Source organism: Vombatus ursinus, unplaced genomic scaffold (assembly GCF_900497805.2).
Source record: "Vombatus ursinus unplaced genomic scaffold, bare-nosed wombat genome assembly UNPS02012515.1, whole genome shotgun sequence".
Classification (NCBI taxonomy): domain Eukaryota; kingdom Metazoa; phylum Chordata; class Mammalia; order Diprotodontia; family Vombatidae; genus Vombatus; species Vombatus ursinus.
The window spans coordinates 2,443,165-2,459,202 of record NW_020952293.1 but is presented as its reverse complement, the minus strand read 5'-3'; the positions used below and the strand labels follow the sequence as shown (position 1 = coordinate 2,459,202).

The 16,038-nt window shown below is 48.4% G+C and overlaps 1 protein-coding gene across 4 annotated transcripts in view; it reads left to right on the top strand.

Moving 5' to 3' along the window:
* The first annotated feature begins 204 nt into the window (after positions 1-204).
* Positions 205-16,038, top strand: part of FUK (fucokinase) — a 33,423-nt gene continuing 17,589 nt past the window's right edge. For 2 of the 4 annotated variants that reach the window (XM_027857948.1, XM_027857949.1), the window contains exons 1-10: positions 205-253; positions 4,668-4,776; positions 7,674-7,825; positions 10,222-10,272; positions 11,784-11,909; positions 12,470-12,542; positions 13,606-13,703; positions 14,058-14,138; positions 14,791-14,910; positions 15,853-16,012. In XM_027857948.1, the coding sequence (XP_027713749.1) occupies positions 4,671-4,776; positions 7,674-7,825; positions 10,222-10,272; positions 11,784-11,909; positions 12,470-12,542; positions 13,606-13,703; positions 14,058-14,138; positions 14,791-14,910; positions 15,853-16,012 (967 nt within the window). In that variant the 5' untranslated portion in view covers positions 205-253; positions 4,668-4,670. Of the gene's footprint in view, positions 254-4,667; positions 4,777-7,673; positions 7,826-10,221; positions 10,273-11,523; positions 11,662-11,783; positions 11,910-12,177; positions 12,265-12,469; positions 12,543-13,605; positions 13,704-14,057; positions 14,139-14,790; positions 14,911-15,852; positions 16,013-16,038 lie in introns of those variants that run through there. The other 2 variants (XM_027857950.1, XM_027857951.1) reach the window with 2 other exon arrangements.

Genomic DNA, 16,038 nt, shown 5'->3' with positions numbered 1-16,038 from the left:
GGGCCCTCCCTTGACCCTCTTCCCTCCGGGCAGGTTCTGAAGCCCTTTGGGAAGGGTACCAACACAAGAAAATACACCTTATTCCTTCTCCCCATTCTGTCAAAGGTTGCTGCCTAAGGCCCTTGGGGAGTCAAGGTCAAGACCAGGGGTGGAGGAGAACTCCATTTCCCAAGGTGCCCCACGCAGATCTTTTTGGGGGGAGGGGTCGGATTGAGTTAAAGGGCCAAGTCTCCAAAGAGCCTCGCGGTGGGAGGTACGTGTGATGGTGGGGGCGTGAGGATAGGGGTGGGAATCCCAGGAGGTGCCTGGAAGCGGCGAGGCTGGGACGGGGGTGGGGGTGGGGTGGGGTAAGGGAGGGGTATATACTGCTCGGGTCCCCGGGATTTTAGCCCTCCTCCTAACCCCCCAGGGCAGGACCTGGGTCACCTGCCTGTCCCCAGACCAGAAGTTTGCACCTGGAAGAGGACAGGAGTAGGTGTGGGACGTGCTGGAAGTATAGAAGCTGAGCAGAGTGTTAAATCTGGACCTCCCTTTGCCCTCTCACCCTCTGCTTCCCGATCAGCTACCCCTAGATCACACCCTATCTTGTAGGGTGGGGGGTGAGCTGTCTGCCCACGTCCCACTTCCTGCTTTTCCTGGGCTGGGCTTCTGGCCCTTGCAGAGCACCTGAGTTCAAATTCTGAATCAGCCATTTACTACCTGTCTGATTTTGAACTAGAGCCGGCCTTTCTCCGAGCCTCAGTTTCCTCATCTGTAAAATGAGAGGGTTGTTCTAGAAGATAATGTCTAAGGTCACTTCCAAGTTCATTCGTGATCCTGTAACCTCACTTGGCCTCGAGCTGCAAAATAAATATAAAAGCTCATTTTAGACACCTATGTACTATGTGCCAAAACAAGCAAACATATTGTACAATAATGTGTACAATTGATGATCTGGACAAACAAATCTGTACAATATTTTTTCAAAGCCTAATATAAATGACTTGTGGGTTATTCACAGTTTAGCGTTATCTGCATCATAATGGCTAGTATTATACCTCAGTTTTAGGCTTGCAAACCATACAAATAAATATTAGCGCATCTGATCATCACAGCAATCCTGGGATCTCCATTTTACAGTTTACAGTTGCTACCTTTTACAGTTGAGTTAAATAACTTGCCCAGAATCATGCAGCTAGTAAGTGTCCGAGATCACATTTGAACTCGGGTCCCATGTGGCTTCAGGTCAGGGGTTCTCACCCCTTTCACTACTTAACTGCTTATTGAAGCTGCTGGTTGGGAGGGAAATGGGTCTTAGAGATCATCTCATGCACCTCTACTCATTTTACAGATGTAGAAACTGAGGCCTCTGGTGGGGAAGGAGACAGAAGTAACAAAAAGTAAAGATGAGATCATCTCCATCCCTTGAGCCCTTTTGCCTCTAAAAGGCCAGTGAGGATGTGGAGGCGTGTTTGGAAAGCCCCATTGAAAAGGGCATGCTGAGTGTTATTAATAGCAATAATGCCCAAGTAGTAACTGCTGCTATCCGAGGCTAAGTTGTTAGGAGCATTATTACGCATGGTAGAAACTCCAGAAAAGAAGCTAGTGGCTTCTCAGTCCTGTGCTGCTTGGCCCTGACCTTCTTTAAAAACGCTAGTTGGGCTTTCTACGTGCTGTGCCCGCTCTCAGCCTTTCTCAATAGGATCCTGCTGAGCCATGTCTGGGAGAGACCCCCTTTGTAATCAGGAATCTGACTGGCTGGGCTTTCCCCTCTCATTCCAAACGTTAAGGAGCTGAGGGAGCCAGCCAGGCTTGTCTTAGTCATTCTGGGAATCTCCCAGTCATCCACTGTGTCCTGAGAGCCCCTGGAACAAAAGAGGCATAGCCACGTATTCACAAGATGGGTACATTTTATTCCATCACTCTCTCCCTCCTTACGGAGTTCAGTGTCTAATGACCAAGAGGAGACCCAGACATTTCCTACACTGTCAGAGCCGGGGGGGGGGGACTTTAATCATAGAATGCTGATCCTGGGAAGGACCTTAGAACATAGACTATTGAGACTGAACTGGTTGGACTTAAATTTGTTCTACTCTGTTTAAGGAAGCAGGGAAGGTTTTCCAGTCCAGATTTCCATTTAAAAAGATGATTGGGTAATTTAAGGAGTTGGAGGGGACCCTGGGTCCTGAAAGACAGCTCCTCCCAGGAGGGGAAGGCTTCAGGCACATTGCTGGGTCTGCTTTCTCTGGACCAGCCTCCCAGCTTTTGGAAAGGCTAATTACCAGAAGGTTGGGCTGCTAAGGAGAAAAGCTGTCAATGTGACTAAAGAATCCATTTGCTGATAGAGGAACTTTTCTTGACCATGTGTCAATTAGCCTCCCTCCCACCCCTGCCCTCCAATTTGCACAAACATTTCCAAATAAAAAACATTTCTTTTTATTGAAAATGATGTGATCACTTATAGCCTTATACCTTAGGTACCTTGGGGGCAGCTGGGTAGCAAAGTAGATAGCACTCAGGACCTGGAATCAGGAAGACCTGAATTCAAATCCAACATTTAATAGCTATGTGACCCTGGGCTAGTCACTTCCCCGTTTGCCTCGGTTTCCTCATCTGTCAATTGAGCTGGAGAAGGAAATGGCAAACGACTCGAGTACCTTTGCCAAGAAGACCCCAAATGGGGTCATGAAGAGTTGGATACGACTGAAATGACTAAACAACAGAAACAACACCATAAGTAGGGGTTCTTAACCAGGGGTCTGTGATTTTGTTTTAAAAAGTGTAGATTTTTTTTTTGGTAAACATAGTTCAGCAAAATTGGTTTCCTTTGTAATACTATGCATTTGATTTTATGCATTTAAAAATATTATTCTCTCTGAGGAGGGGTTTTATCAGATGGCCAAAGTGAGCCACAATACAGGAAAGTCTAAGCCCCCCTGGCCTAGTGGGTGAGATCATTGTATTAGTTTGGTTACTTATCTTGAAAAGTTTCTCAGAGAATGGAATAATTTGCCTGCACCTTTTGAAACTTCAGCAACCTGAGGCAGCTAGGTGTCGAAGTGGATAGAGCTCTGGCCTTGGAGTCAAAAGGACCTGAGTTCAAATCCAGCCTCAGATACTTGACACTTACTAAGCTGTGTGACCCTGGACAAGTCACTTCACCCCGATTGCCTCACCAGAAAAGAAAAAAGCAAAAAAAAAAAAAAATAACAGGAAACTTCAGCAACCAGGAGAGGCCTGTAAGGGATTGGGCAGAGGAAGGGGTTCCTGTCCTGGGGGAATAAATTGAACTTGATGGGGTGGGTCCTTCCACCTCCATTTCTGTGATCCGCAGGGGCCTGGAGAAGAAAAAATATCAGAGCCAGAAGAGACCTTACTTAGAACACAGGATTTCAGAGCTGGAAGGACACACTGATTAGATGGTAGATAACCTTAGTACATATATCACATGTGTATCATATATACACATGGCATACATATAAGACACACCAATTAGATGACAGGTAACCTTAGCACATGTATCACATATGTATCATGTATACACATATCATACACATAAGACACAGACCAGTTAGTTGGCAGGTAACCTTAGCACATATATCATGTGTGTGTCATATGGACACATAGCATACACATAAGACATACACCAGTGGGTTGACAGGTAACCTCAGCAAGGATGGCACCAGCAGCTGGGAGGGCCACCTGCAGAAGGTAGAATTTGAGCTGAGTCTTGCAGGAGCCTGGGAGACAGTTTGGACTCAGCTCAGACTTTGGTCTGTCCAGCAGACACTTGCCCACTCTCCTCGCTGCTCCATACACACCCCCATGCCTGGAAGTCTTTAGCTTGGGCAGGTCCCTGGTCATTCGCCTGCCCACCTCAGGCACTGCCCGAGGGACGAGGCACTGAAGAGCTGCCCAGAGAACCTTTCACTCCTCAGGAGCTGGGGCCGGGGTTACCTCATGGTGCCTTTTGCCATTTTTCAGTATTTTCTTCTAGGGAAACAGGAGAAATTCCATTCCCAGTGGATACTTTTTGTAAGAGCTCCAGAGAACTGTGTGTGAGGTGGGCTGGTATTTGGCAGTGTAATTTCAGCCTTCAGCGCGGTGATATGAAGAAGAACGTCCCGTAGGAGGAAGTTGCTGCTGCCAGTCTCTGGCTCCTTGACTCTGGGCGAGAGGCAGACAGATGGATGGGTTCTCCGATCTCTGGCCATGACGAGATCAGGGCTGCTCCCCTCCACCTCCTGATTCTTGACTCCTACCAGAACTACAAGCGTAGGACTTGTCATGGAGGTGGGGGGCAGAGGGGGAGGAATAGTGATCTCAGTGCCTTTGTCCAAAGCCTAGAGAATTCCCTAGAATCAAACCACACACAGCAAAATTGGCGACATTGTTTGTGTTTGGAGGGGTGGGGGGACACCTCCTAGGGACTGTGGGACGTTTCCAAGGTGTCTGGGAGGTACACTTGTTTCATGGAGGCAGAGAATGGAAGTAGTTTGGCCTCCGGGCATTTGCTTGGCTCTGGTAAGGTAGCTGAGCCTGCCTGCGTCCCAGCCCTGCAGGAGACTTTCCATCAATCAATTTTAGCTTCTCCGTCTTTGTTGATTTATTTCCTTAGCTCTAAAGATCCTGTTGCCAAGAAGCCCAGGGAAGCTCTCACCTCAATCCAGTCTCCCTTCTCTTCCCAGGTCATGCAGCCAGGGCCTCCAGCTGGGATGGAGCCTTGGCAGGGTGTCGACTGGACCGTCATTGTGCTGACATGTCAGTACAAGCACAGTGTCTATGCCTTTCAGAAAGGTAGGTGGCTGCCGCCCACTCTGATTTCTGACAGCCCCCAGGGAACAAGTCCAGCACCTCCATGTCCCTTAGTAGGGCCAGGGAAGAGGGCACCCCTTGGACACTTCACATCACTGTGCGGATTAGAAACAGTAATATACACTTATGGGTGTACACACATATGTAGAGCACCATCCTAGGCACTGGGGGAGATATGGGATTGAGATAAGGCAGGGTTCATGCCTTTATGGACTTTGCAGTCTAGGAGGGGAATCAGTCAATTAATAAGCATTAATTAAGCACCTGCTATGTCCCAGGCACTGTGTGTGCTGAGCACTAGGGATACAAAAAGAGGCAAGAGAGGGCCTCTGCCCTCAAGAAGCTTCTAGTCTAAGGAGGGAGACGTAAACAGAACAGTATAGTGCGTGACAAGCGTGTCAGAGCAGTGTGAAGCTATGTTTCGTGTGTCCCAAAGGGAAAAGAAGGTCCTGACTTGGGAGGTACACCATGGGGGACCTGGCTGAGACCGGCAGGGGTTCCCAGCCCCCTTCTTCAGGGGGCTTATGCTAAGCAGTCAGCTCTTCCTTTTCCCCCAGCTTGGGGTGGGGCCTCAGGGGAGCCTTTCTCCAAGGTTAGGTCTGTCTGTCTTCTCCCTAATGTTGGGGGTGGGATAGGGTGGAGCAGCCCCCTCAGGAAGCCTCGATCTCCAGGCCTCCTCAGCACATCCTTTCTCCCCCGAAACAGCCTGATGTGAAGACAGATCCCACAAGGGGCAGCCTCACACAATGCAAAGAGCCCTGGCTCTAGGGTGAGAGGATCTGGGTTCAAATCCTACCTCTGAGGCTCCTTAGCTGTGACCTTGGGCCATCCACTTCCCTTCCCTTGAGCCTCCATTCTTATTTGTAACCTGCAGTGGTTGCACCTGATGGCCTCAGCCTTAGAGAGCTCTGATCTCTTGCTTCGTAGGAAGGTGGACCATCTTAGCATTTGGCATTTACCTGTGGGGGAGATGCCCTTCATTTGTAAGGCAGGGGAGGTGATGGCCGTGGTCCTGAGGCGCTCAGCCCGGAACCCTGAGCTCTGGATTCCCTCTGCGAATCATGACTGCAGTGCTCCACCGGCTTCTGTCTGCCTGAGGAGTTCTGTCACACCCAGCCCCAGGCCTGGATGGCTGCTAGTAGTCATTGCGGATTAGCCATCCTCTTTTGGATTACTGGCCCATTCTCATTCAACATTAATTAAGAACCTCCTTCAGGTCAGTCTGTGTTGCTGGGTGGTAGGGCTAGAAAGATGAAGCAGCTGGGTGGTGCGGTGGCTAGAGCACCAGGCTTACAGTCTGGAAGATCTGAGTTCAAATCCAACCTCAGACACTTAGTAACCGTGTGACCCTGGACAAGTCACTTCACTCCTATTTGCCTCAGTTCCTCATCTGTAAAAAGGGGCCGCACTGGAGAAGGAAATGGCAAACCACTCCAGTATCTTTGCCAAGAAAACTGATCCGCTGACTGGACAATAACAACAATAACAATAAGGGCTAGAGAGACAAAAACAAGACAGCCCCTGGCCTCAAGGTGCTTACGTTCTATTGGGAGGAAACCCTGCTACACGAATCTGCTCAGCTAAGGGATGAGTCTGGACCTGGGATTTCCTGTATGAGGGAGGCCTGGTGATTCTACCAATCAGAGGGCAGTGTCTTCTCTGCATCTTTATCTTTGTGCATCTCAGTGGTTCTCAGACATTTTGGCCTCAGGACCCCTTTGCAGTCTTAACAATTACCGAGGACCCCCATTCCCAAAGAGCTTTTGTTTATGTGAGTTACAGCTATCAATATTTGCCACATTAAAAATGAAAATATGGGCAGCTAGGTGGTGCAGTGGATAGAGCACCAGCCCTGAAGTCAGGAGGACCTGAGTTCAAATCGAGCCTCAGACTAAACACTTGACACTAACTAACTGTGTGACCCTGGACAAGTCACCTAACCCCAATTGCCTTAAAAAAAAAAAAACGAAAACATTTTAGTATTATGGAAACTGTTTTGACCTCACATCCCCCCCGAAAAGCTTTCAGGGAGCCCCTTGAGTCTGTAAACCTCTCTCGGAAAACCGTTAGCCTAGAGGATTGAAAGGTTAAGAGACTTATCCAGCTAGGGTGTGTGGGAGGTGATACTTAACTGGGCTCTCCCTGGTTTGGAAACCAGATTTCTTCATCCTACCACATTTGCCTTTTAGAGAATTAAATACAAAATATAAGCCCAAATACTTAAGTAGAAAATATACACAGATTCACTACAAAGTAGTCTTGGGGTGGGAGGAGGGCACTAATTAACAGCCAGCTTGGAAGAGCTGCTTTGCTGCCAGCTGGTCTGGAACAGGTGACAAAGGGCTCTGGAAGGCTGGGGAAGAGAGGGTGAGCTTTGAAGTTAGTCTTGCAACAGCCAGATGTTTGGAGCACCCTCAGTGCTGGTGTCCTCCCTCCAGGCCAGCCTCTAGCCTCCCCCTCAGCGCCATCCCTCTCACCCCATATCGCCTCATCTCATCTCATCCCATCCTACCCCATTCTACCCCATCTTATCCCATCCCATCACATCCCACCCCATCCTGTTTCATCTCATCTCGTTCCATCCCATTGTATCCCATCCTATCTCTCATGCTAGCAAGGTCTGGGGCAGAGAACTTAGTCCTTTAGTGTTTTTCCATCAAGATTTCCTCTGATCCTGTCATAAATCTGAAGATTCGCCCTCCAAACCAACAGACCTTCCTTGGGTGGAGCGGTGACAAAGATAAACCTTTGGACATTTTTTTGCTGCAGCACATTTTTGTGGGGCAGGAGTAGTCCCACTGGGAGAAGATGAGCCAGAGTGCTGCCTGGAGGTGTGGGGCAGGGGAGGATGATGTGATGCCGCCTCCGTTTGGTTCCAGAGCTGGAGGTGCGGCAGAAGCGGGAGCAGGTGCCGCGGCGAACCATCCTGCTCACAGTGGAAGATCCTGAGGCCCAAGTGGGCAGTGGGGGAGCCACACTAAATGCCCTCCTGGTGGCTGCAGAGCACCTGAGTGCCCAGGCGGGCTACACGGTGAGTTCAACACTACCCCCCTACTCCCCACCGCTGCCGGTCCGGTGGAAGAAATCCTGGGCCCAAGTTCAGAGAAATGGGTTATGGTTCTGGTCCCTCCACTTAGTCTGTGGGATACCTTGAACAAGACCAGTTCTTCAGTCTTGGGCCTCAGCTTTCTCATGTGTAAAATGGGTATGACAGTCTTTTCCTACTTACCTAATGGAGATGTGAGTATCAGTGAGATAATAGATGTGGGAGCAGCCCAGATATCAAGGGGGCAAAATCCTAGGGGTCATTCTTGTAGTCGAAAAAATACTGACCATGGACTCAGGAGACTGGGTGTGAGTCCCAGCTCTGCCACTTAACTAGCTGTGGAACTAGGCACGTCACTTAAACTCTAGGCCTCATCTATAAAATGGGGATAATAATAATTCCTGTTACCTCCCTACAGAGTTGTATTAGCATACCGTCACGTACATGTGAAGGATGAACTGTCTTTATTTTTGCTGGTTCATTTCCATTCAATTCAACAGACATTTATTAGGCGCCTACTGTATATAAGGTACTGTGCCTGGCAGGCACTGAGAATACAAGACAAGAAGGGAGCAGACCTAGTCTTTAAGGACTTCCACTCTGTGGGAGAGATGCAGTGTATACATATGTAAGTATATAAAGAGTGATAGAAGATGAGAGGGAGAAAAGGAGGGGGTAGGAGGGGAGAGAAGAGAGGAGAGGAGAGAGAGAAAACAAGGGAGAGAAGACAGAAAAGGGAGAGAAGACAGAAAAGAGAGAAAGAGGGAGAGAGAAGAGAGGAGGGAAGAGAGAGAGAGAGAAAATGGAGAGAAGAGACAGGAAAGAGAGAAAGAGGGAGAAGAGAGGAGGGAAGAGAAAGAGAAAATGGAGAGAAGAGACAGAAAAGAGAGAAAGAGGGAGAAGACAGAGAAAACAGAGGGGGAGAGAGAGAGAGAACAAAAGTAGTACTGAAAACGGTGGTGGGTGCTATTAAGAAAGTTCTCGTGTAGAAGATGGTATCTGAGCCGACTGGACGCTAGGGATTCCATGCAGCAGAGGTAAGAAGTAAGTACATTCCAGCCCAGGGACCACTTGCACAAGGATACAGAGACAAGAGATGGAATATACAGGAAATAGTTGGTGGGTCATTTTTGACTGGAATGGAAAGTGTGTCAAAGGGAATAAAATGAAGAAAGACAAAAGAATAGGAAAATAAGTGACAGATTTTAATTATCAAGCTGAGGCTTTAAATACCAGGTTGAAAGATTTTCAGATTTTATTCTGAAATAATGGTAACAGGGAGTCATTGAACATTTCTGAAGAAGGATGACATGATTGGATCCATTTTGAGACTACCAATTTGGTGGTTGTGTGAAGGGTGATGCAGACAGCAATGAGACAGAGGTGGGGAGATGAACTAGTCTAGGTGAGAGATGAGGGTCTGGACTAGGAGGCTATGTGGGGTAGAGAAAGACAGATACGAGAAAGATTGTGGAGGTAGGATAGTTAAGACCTGGCCAATGTGACTGGATGTGGTTGTGTGTTGGGGCGGGGGGAGGTGAGGGACCGTGAAGAATCAAGAATGATTCCAGGCTTGTGAGATTTATGGTGAGGGCATCAACAGAACAGTGGAGGACTTTGAGAGAAGGACAGGCCTCGGGGGAAGAAGAATAGTCTGAGATGGAAATATGGTGTTGAATTTGCAATGCCTTTGGGACATCTAGGTGATACTCAGCAGGCAGTTGGTAATTTGGGTCTAGAGTTCAGGAGAGAGATTAGGGCTGGATGTATAGAGTTGGCAGTCATATGGTAGCATTTATAGAACATTTTAAGGTTTGCAAAGCACTTTAGCATGTGTCATCTCATTTGAACCTCACAACAACCCAATGAGATGTAATTATCGCCATCTTACAGAAAAGAAAACTGAGGCTGAGAAAATAAAATGATTTGGCCCAGGGTCACACAGCTAGTGAGGCATTAGAGCAGGGTTTGACCTTGGATATGCCTGACTCCATGTCCGGTACTCTGTCCCTGGTGGCACCAAGTTGCCTGGAGATAAAAATGGAACCCATGGGAGCCAATGATACCACCAAGGGAGACAATATAGCAGGAGAGGAGAACAGAAGCCACTTGGGAGAAACTCACTCTTACTAGGCAGGATGAGGAGGAGAATCCGGCAAGAAAGATGGAGAAGGAGCGGTCAGAGGGCTTGGAGAATGAGGAAAGAGCAGTGTCACAGAAGCCAGGGACAAGTGAGTTTCCTGAGTCCCTATGTAGTTGCTCCGGCCTCTTGCCATGCTTGTGTTTGGGGGCCCTTGGGGTAAGAGTGTCAGGTAGAAGTGGGAAGCAGTCCAAAGGTGAGGCCTAGGTCTGAGGCTCCTTGTTGATGTATTTTCCCATAGGTGGTCACTTCTGACGTCCTGCATTCTGCCCGGATACTTATCATGCACATGGTGAGTGGTGGAGGAGAAAGGGAGGACACACTACATTAGGGGTGTATGTTTATGGATAGATTTCGGGAGGTCCGTGAACTTGGGCGGGAAAAAATTATATCTTAATTCAATGTAATTGGTTTCCTTTGTAATCCTATATAGTTTCATTGTATGCATTTAAAAACGTTCTGAGGTGGCTTCATCAGGGTGCCAGGGGGGTCCGGGGCACAAATAAGGTTATGAACCTCAGGAATAGATGAAGCTATAGATGGCCATCTGGGCATAAGGAGAAGGCTCAGTGGTGTGATTGAGAGCTAGGGGACGGGAAGAGAGAGAGAGAGGGACAGAGAGGAAGGACAGGAATAAAGGAAGAGAGAGAGGAGGAGAGAGGAGAAGGAGGGAGAAGAGAAAAAGAGGGAGGGAGAGAAAGAGAGGAGGGATGGAGACAGGGAATTGGGGACTTTGGCTTCTAGCCCCACTTTTCCTCAAGGCAGCCCCTGCCTCTTATGTTTCCCCATCTGCAATGAGGGACATTTAAAGACCATGCTGAGGCAAACACACAGCCCTGGGTGATTCAGGAGCCTTAGATGTGTTGAATAAAATGTTTCGTCTCAGGCTGGCTTCCCCCTACCACGTTGCACACTCCTGTCTTAATCATCCTCTTGGTTAGAGAGAGGGCTTCTGAGCACCTGAATGGTCCAGATTCAATTTAATATCCACTCAAATATGCCAGAATAAATAAAGTCTTCTCTCTTTCAAAGAGGGGAAAATAGGCAACATTTCCAATGTCGCGCACAAAGGATTTTTGGATTATCCATGGTTCTGTGTTATCCAGGCTATTTCTCGCCTCCATCCAGGGAATCAAGAGTCAAATATGTTCATGAAAATAAAGACGCCAACCTTGATTGACTGAAAAGGATAGGGATTCACAGCCTGGTGTCTTAGTTTTGGATTCCTCGAGGTCAGGTGAAGGCTGTTTGGAGCTAGAGGACCCTAGAAAACAGGAGAAAGAACAAGGCCCCCTTGTTCCACCAGCCCCAGAGGCCTGTCTGAATGGGCCTGGGCAAAACATGATCACCTGTCTGGGGGGGGTATATTTTTTGATCCAGACAGATACTGGGCCGGGCTTTGGGACTGATGTAACAGACTGGTCTGGCCTGCCTTGCACTGGGGAGAAGAACCCACTGGTAAAAGAGTAAGGAGAGAGATGTAAAAAGGGAATTAGTCAGAGACAAGGGTTGCAGGTAAATGATCCCAAAGAATTCTGCCCAGGAAGAAGGAGAGAGAAGAGGATCTCCAACAGTCAGAGGAAAGACTTTGAAATCCCCACCAGAAATCTGGGTTTGAGGAGGGGGATGACAGGAGTAAGGACTTCCCTCTCCCGTGAAGAGAAATGGCCCACATGGGGAGGTGAGTGGAGAAAGCCCTGCCTTCTTACTCTCCTTTCTGCCTTCCCTCCACCCAAAGGGCAACCGAGTCTCTCCCTGGACTCAGTCCTGCTTCCTCTCAGGCTCAGCTCATTCCTTCTCCAGGGCCGAGACTTCCCCTTTGACGACTGTGGCCGAGCTTTCACATGCCTCCCGCTGGTGGACCCCACAGCTCGAGTGGAGTCTCTCACCTGTAACCTGGATGTGCTGCTATACATCATGACCCACAAGGTGAGGCCTGGCTTGGGGTCAGACTCATCTGGGCTCATCTGAGTGCTCACCCCAAGGGCTTTCTCCTTCCCTGAAATTTCCCTGTACCCCCTGCCTCACCCTGTCATGAATCAGGGTGTAGTGAGCCCATGGGGACGGCTCCAGGCATACACCATATTTGTAAAGTATTTAGAGCAATGGTCATGCTAATAAATTCTGGTTCTATTCCCCTTCCACAAGGAGGGCTTACTTGCTAGAGGACATCCAGGGTTAGGAGGTGGTTGGATAATCTGGTGCTGGCTTCCCTACATTTCATCAGATCTATGTGAAGTCAGAGGCAGCTGGACAGGAGTTAACCAGTTTCCATTATCATTGGGTAAGATGGCCTCCAGCAGAACTGGAAGACCTTGTATGTTCTTTAGCATTCTCCAAGGCCAAGGGCTAGAGTGGGTCAGAGTCCAAGAGGTAGCTACAGTCAGTTGGGGATGGAGCGGGAAAGGAAGGAAGGGAGCGTTCAAGCCCCACTCTCCATCCTCATCCATTTGGGGTGGCCTGCCCATGAGCTGTGCTCTGTCTTCCAGCTGGGCCGTGGCTCCCCGCCAGGTGTATGGGTCTGCAGCACAGACATGATTCTCTCTATTCCCACAAGCCCAGGTAAGTGGATTTTCAGGTTGAGATTGGCCTGGGGTCTTTAGCAGAGCCAAGGACAACACATTGCCCCCATCCCAAGCTATGGCACTACTGTTTTCTTCTCTTTCTTTACTCCCCACATTCTCAGCCTCATTACACTATCCCTATGGAGGAAATCTTTTCTTTCTGAAAGATATGTGGTGGGGTTACCTCGTCAACTGTCAGTGCTAGGGTCCCCTCTTTTACTGAGAATCTCCACATGAGCCCAAGGGCCCTTGACTATCACTTTTGTATATTTATTTAAGTTTTACTTTCAGTTCTAAATTCTCTCCCTCCCTTTACTTCCTTCTCCCTACTTATTAAGACTATCACTTTTTAAAGAAAATTTTATTTTTTTTTGTTTTTGTTTTTACATCACCTCAATTTCCCCCTATATCTCCTCCTGCCTGCCAAAGAGCCTCATATCAAGCACGGCTTTATTATTTTTTTTCAGTCAATAAGAATTTACTTTCTCCCTCTTACCTTCCTCCCCTTAAAAACACAAAACTGAACACCAGCCACAAAAGAATCACAAACCCTTACATCAAATATACATAATCAGGCAAAGCAAATCGCCACATTGACCACGTCCGAAAATGCCTGTCTTTTTCTCGCATCTGGAGTCTGTCCTCTCTCTATAAGGAGGTGCATTACTGGTCCTTCATAGAGTCCTCAGGTCCTGCTCACTTCATTCTGCATCAGTTCATACAAGTCTTCTCAGATTTCTCTGAATCCGTCCATTTCTTTATTTCCTACAGCACAATAATTACATTCGTTTACTGTCCTTTTTTTTGGCCATTCCCCAATAGATGGGAACCCTTTGAGTTTCTAGATGATTTTTTTTTTTGCTACCATTACTACTATTAGACTGGAAGCTCCTTCAGGGCAGGGATTTTTTTTTTTTTGCTTTTCTTTGTATCCTCAGCTCTTGGCACATAGTAGGTGCTTAATAAATGAGAGTTGACTGACTGTTGATACAAAAAAAAAATCTGTGAATATTTTTTTGAACCATTGCCATTACTGAATAGCCAGCTTCCCTTCTCCTTAGAGGTCTGCTGGGATGACTTCCGAGGAGCCAGGGTGTTCTCTCTGCCTGGTAGTGTGACCTATGCCCAGGACCATGGGGTCTACCTCACTGACTCCCAGGTACCCCCTGCCCCCAGGATACTAGGGTGGACCCAAGGTTGTGGTAGGAGAAGGAGGGCCTCCGGGGTCCCCAGTGGAACTTTTCAGCTCAAGGCCTTCTGTCCCTTTCTCTCGCCCCAGAGCTGCCACCAGCCCCTACTGTACACCTGCCATTCTAGAACGTTTGGGGAGTTTCTGAGAGACCATTTGCCCTCATTCCATACTCCTCTACCCCAAGGGTAATTTCCAGGGAGAGGGTCTGCCTGCCTCCGATTCTCCACCTTACCCAGCATCTTACCTGCTTGGCTGGAGGCTAGGGGTCTGACTTCCCAGCTCTCCCCAGTTACAATGCTGCTTCCTCTTCCTTTGATACAGGGCTTGGTCTGTAACATTTTCTACCGGGGCTCAGAGGTCCAGATCCAGCAGTGCGTGAGACCCGATGGGAAAGTGCCGCTGGTATGAGAGAGGACCGTCGGGCTTGGGAGTCTGGAGAGACCTGGGCTTGGGAGTCTGGAGAGACCTGGGCTTGGGATCTCAGCTCTGACCCTCAACAACCATGTGTCCGCTGTGACCTTCGGTTTCCTTATCTGCAAAATGGGGACAATCCTTGCACGGGTCTCAGGATTGTCATGGGAGTTTGCAAAGGGCTTTTTGTGCACTAGTGGCTAGGTGGCACCATTGTGCACAGAGTGCCGGTTCTGAAGTTAGGAGGACTCCTCTTCCTGAGTTCAAATTGAGCCTAGCTGTGTGACCCTGGGCAAGTTACTTAACCCTGTTTGCCTCAGTTTCCTCATCTGTAAAATGAGCTGGAGAAGGAAATCCAAACCACTACAGTATCTCTGCCAAGAAAACCCCAAATGGTGCCGTGGACAGTCGGACATGACTGAAACAATTGAACAGAACAGAACAGCTCATTTCACCCGCACAGCCTCCACAGGGATTACTATTCCCATGTCATAGGGCAAAAAACCGAGGCTCAGAGAGATCATTAGGAGCCAGTGCAGGCTGGCAGTGAGGCAGGACCACCCTGGCCACCTTCACCTGAGCTCAGTCCATTCCCCTTTTCCATTTCCGGGGCGTCGCTCATCAATCCCTGCTCTTCCTCCAGGTCTCCGGGATCGTTTTCTTCTCTGTGGAAATTGCTGAGCGACTCCTGGCCACTCACGTCTCACCACCGCTAGACGCCTGCACCTACATGGGCCTGGACTCTGGTGCCCAGCCTTTCCAGGTAAATCCCCCGTGGCCCTGCTCCTCCATCTTCTCTATCTCCTCTCTACCTTCTTCTTTTTCTCTGTCCCTCCCTCTCTTTTCTTTATCTTTTCTCTTTCTTCCTTCTCTCTTTTTCTCACCATCTCTTTTTTTCTCTATCTCTCTTCCCCTCCTTTCTTTTCTTTCTGTCTCTTTTTTCTCTTTTCCTTTTTTTCTCACCATCTCTTTACTTCTTGGTCTCTTTTTTCTCTCTTCTTTCTTTTTCTCACCATCTCTTTCTTTCTCTTCCCCTCCTTTTTTCTTTCTCTTTTCTCTCCCTTCCTTCTCTCTTTTTCTCTCTACTTTTCTTTCTTTCTTTCTTTCTCTCTTTTTCTCTCCCACCTCTTTTCTCCATCTCTCTCTCACTCGCCACTTCCTTCTTTCTTTCTCTTTCTCAATCTCTTTATTTCTCTTTCTTCTCTCTTCTCTTTCTCTGTTTCTGTCTCTTTTCCTTTCTCTCCCTTCCTTCTCTCTTTTTCTCTTCTTCCTTTCTCTTTCCCTGTGTGTCTGTCTCTTCTTTTTGAGTGGTGAGGCAGTGATATCACAAAAGTCGTCCCCATAGAGTTTATCCTTCCTCTAAGCTCCCTGTGCCCATTCAGAGCTGTTACTGAGAGACTACTGAATGGGGGAGCCCAGTGGAGGAGGCTTAGTACTAAGAATATGGCAGCACTGTTTTCATCTCATCCTAAATATGCCCAGACACCGACCTGACTATCCCTATTTGCTGGGGAGCCAAGATGGGTAGACATGGCTGTTGTGATATGGCTGTAGACGTTGCTAATACTCAGCAGCCTTCCCCATCCCACCCTGGTCTGTGGCTGATCTAGGCTGAGACTGGGGACTTTTCTGGGGTCCCCTGACCAGTTTGTGACTTTTCTAACTCTAACTAACTTCTCTAACTTCTCTAACTCCTTGCCCATAGCTGTCCCTATTCTTTGACATTTTGCTGTGCATGGCACGGGATGTGAACCATGAGAGCTTTCTGGCTGAGATGGGTCAGGGCGACATGGACCAAACGAGGGGCCAACGGAATGCACGGGCCGTGCTGTGGAAGGAGCTCCGGGACCAGCCTCTTAGCCTTGGTGGGTGTGACCTAAGTCTACTTTGA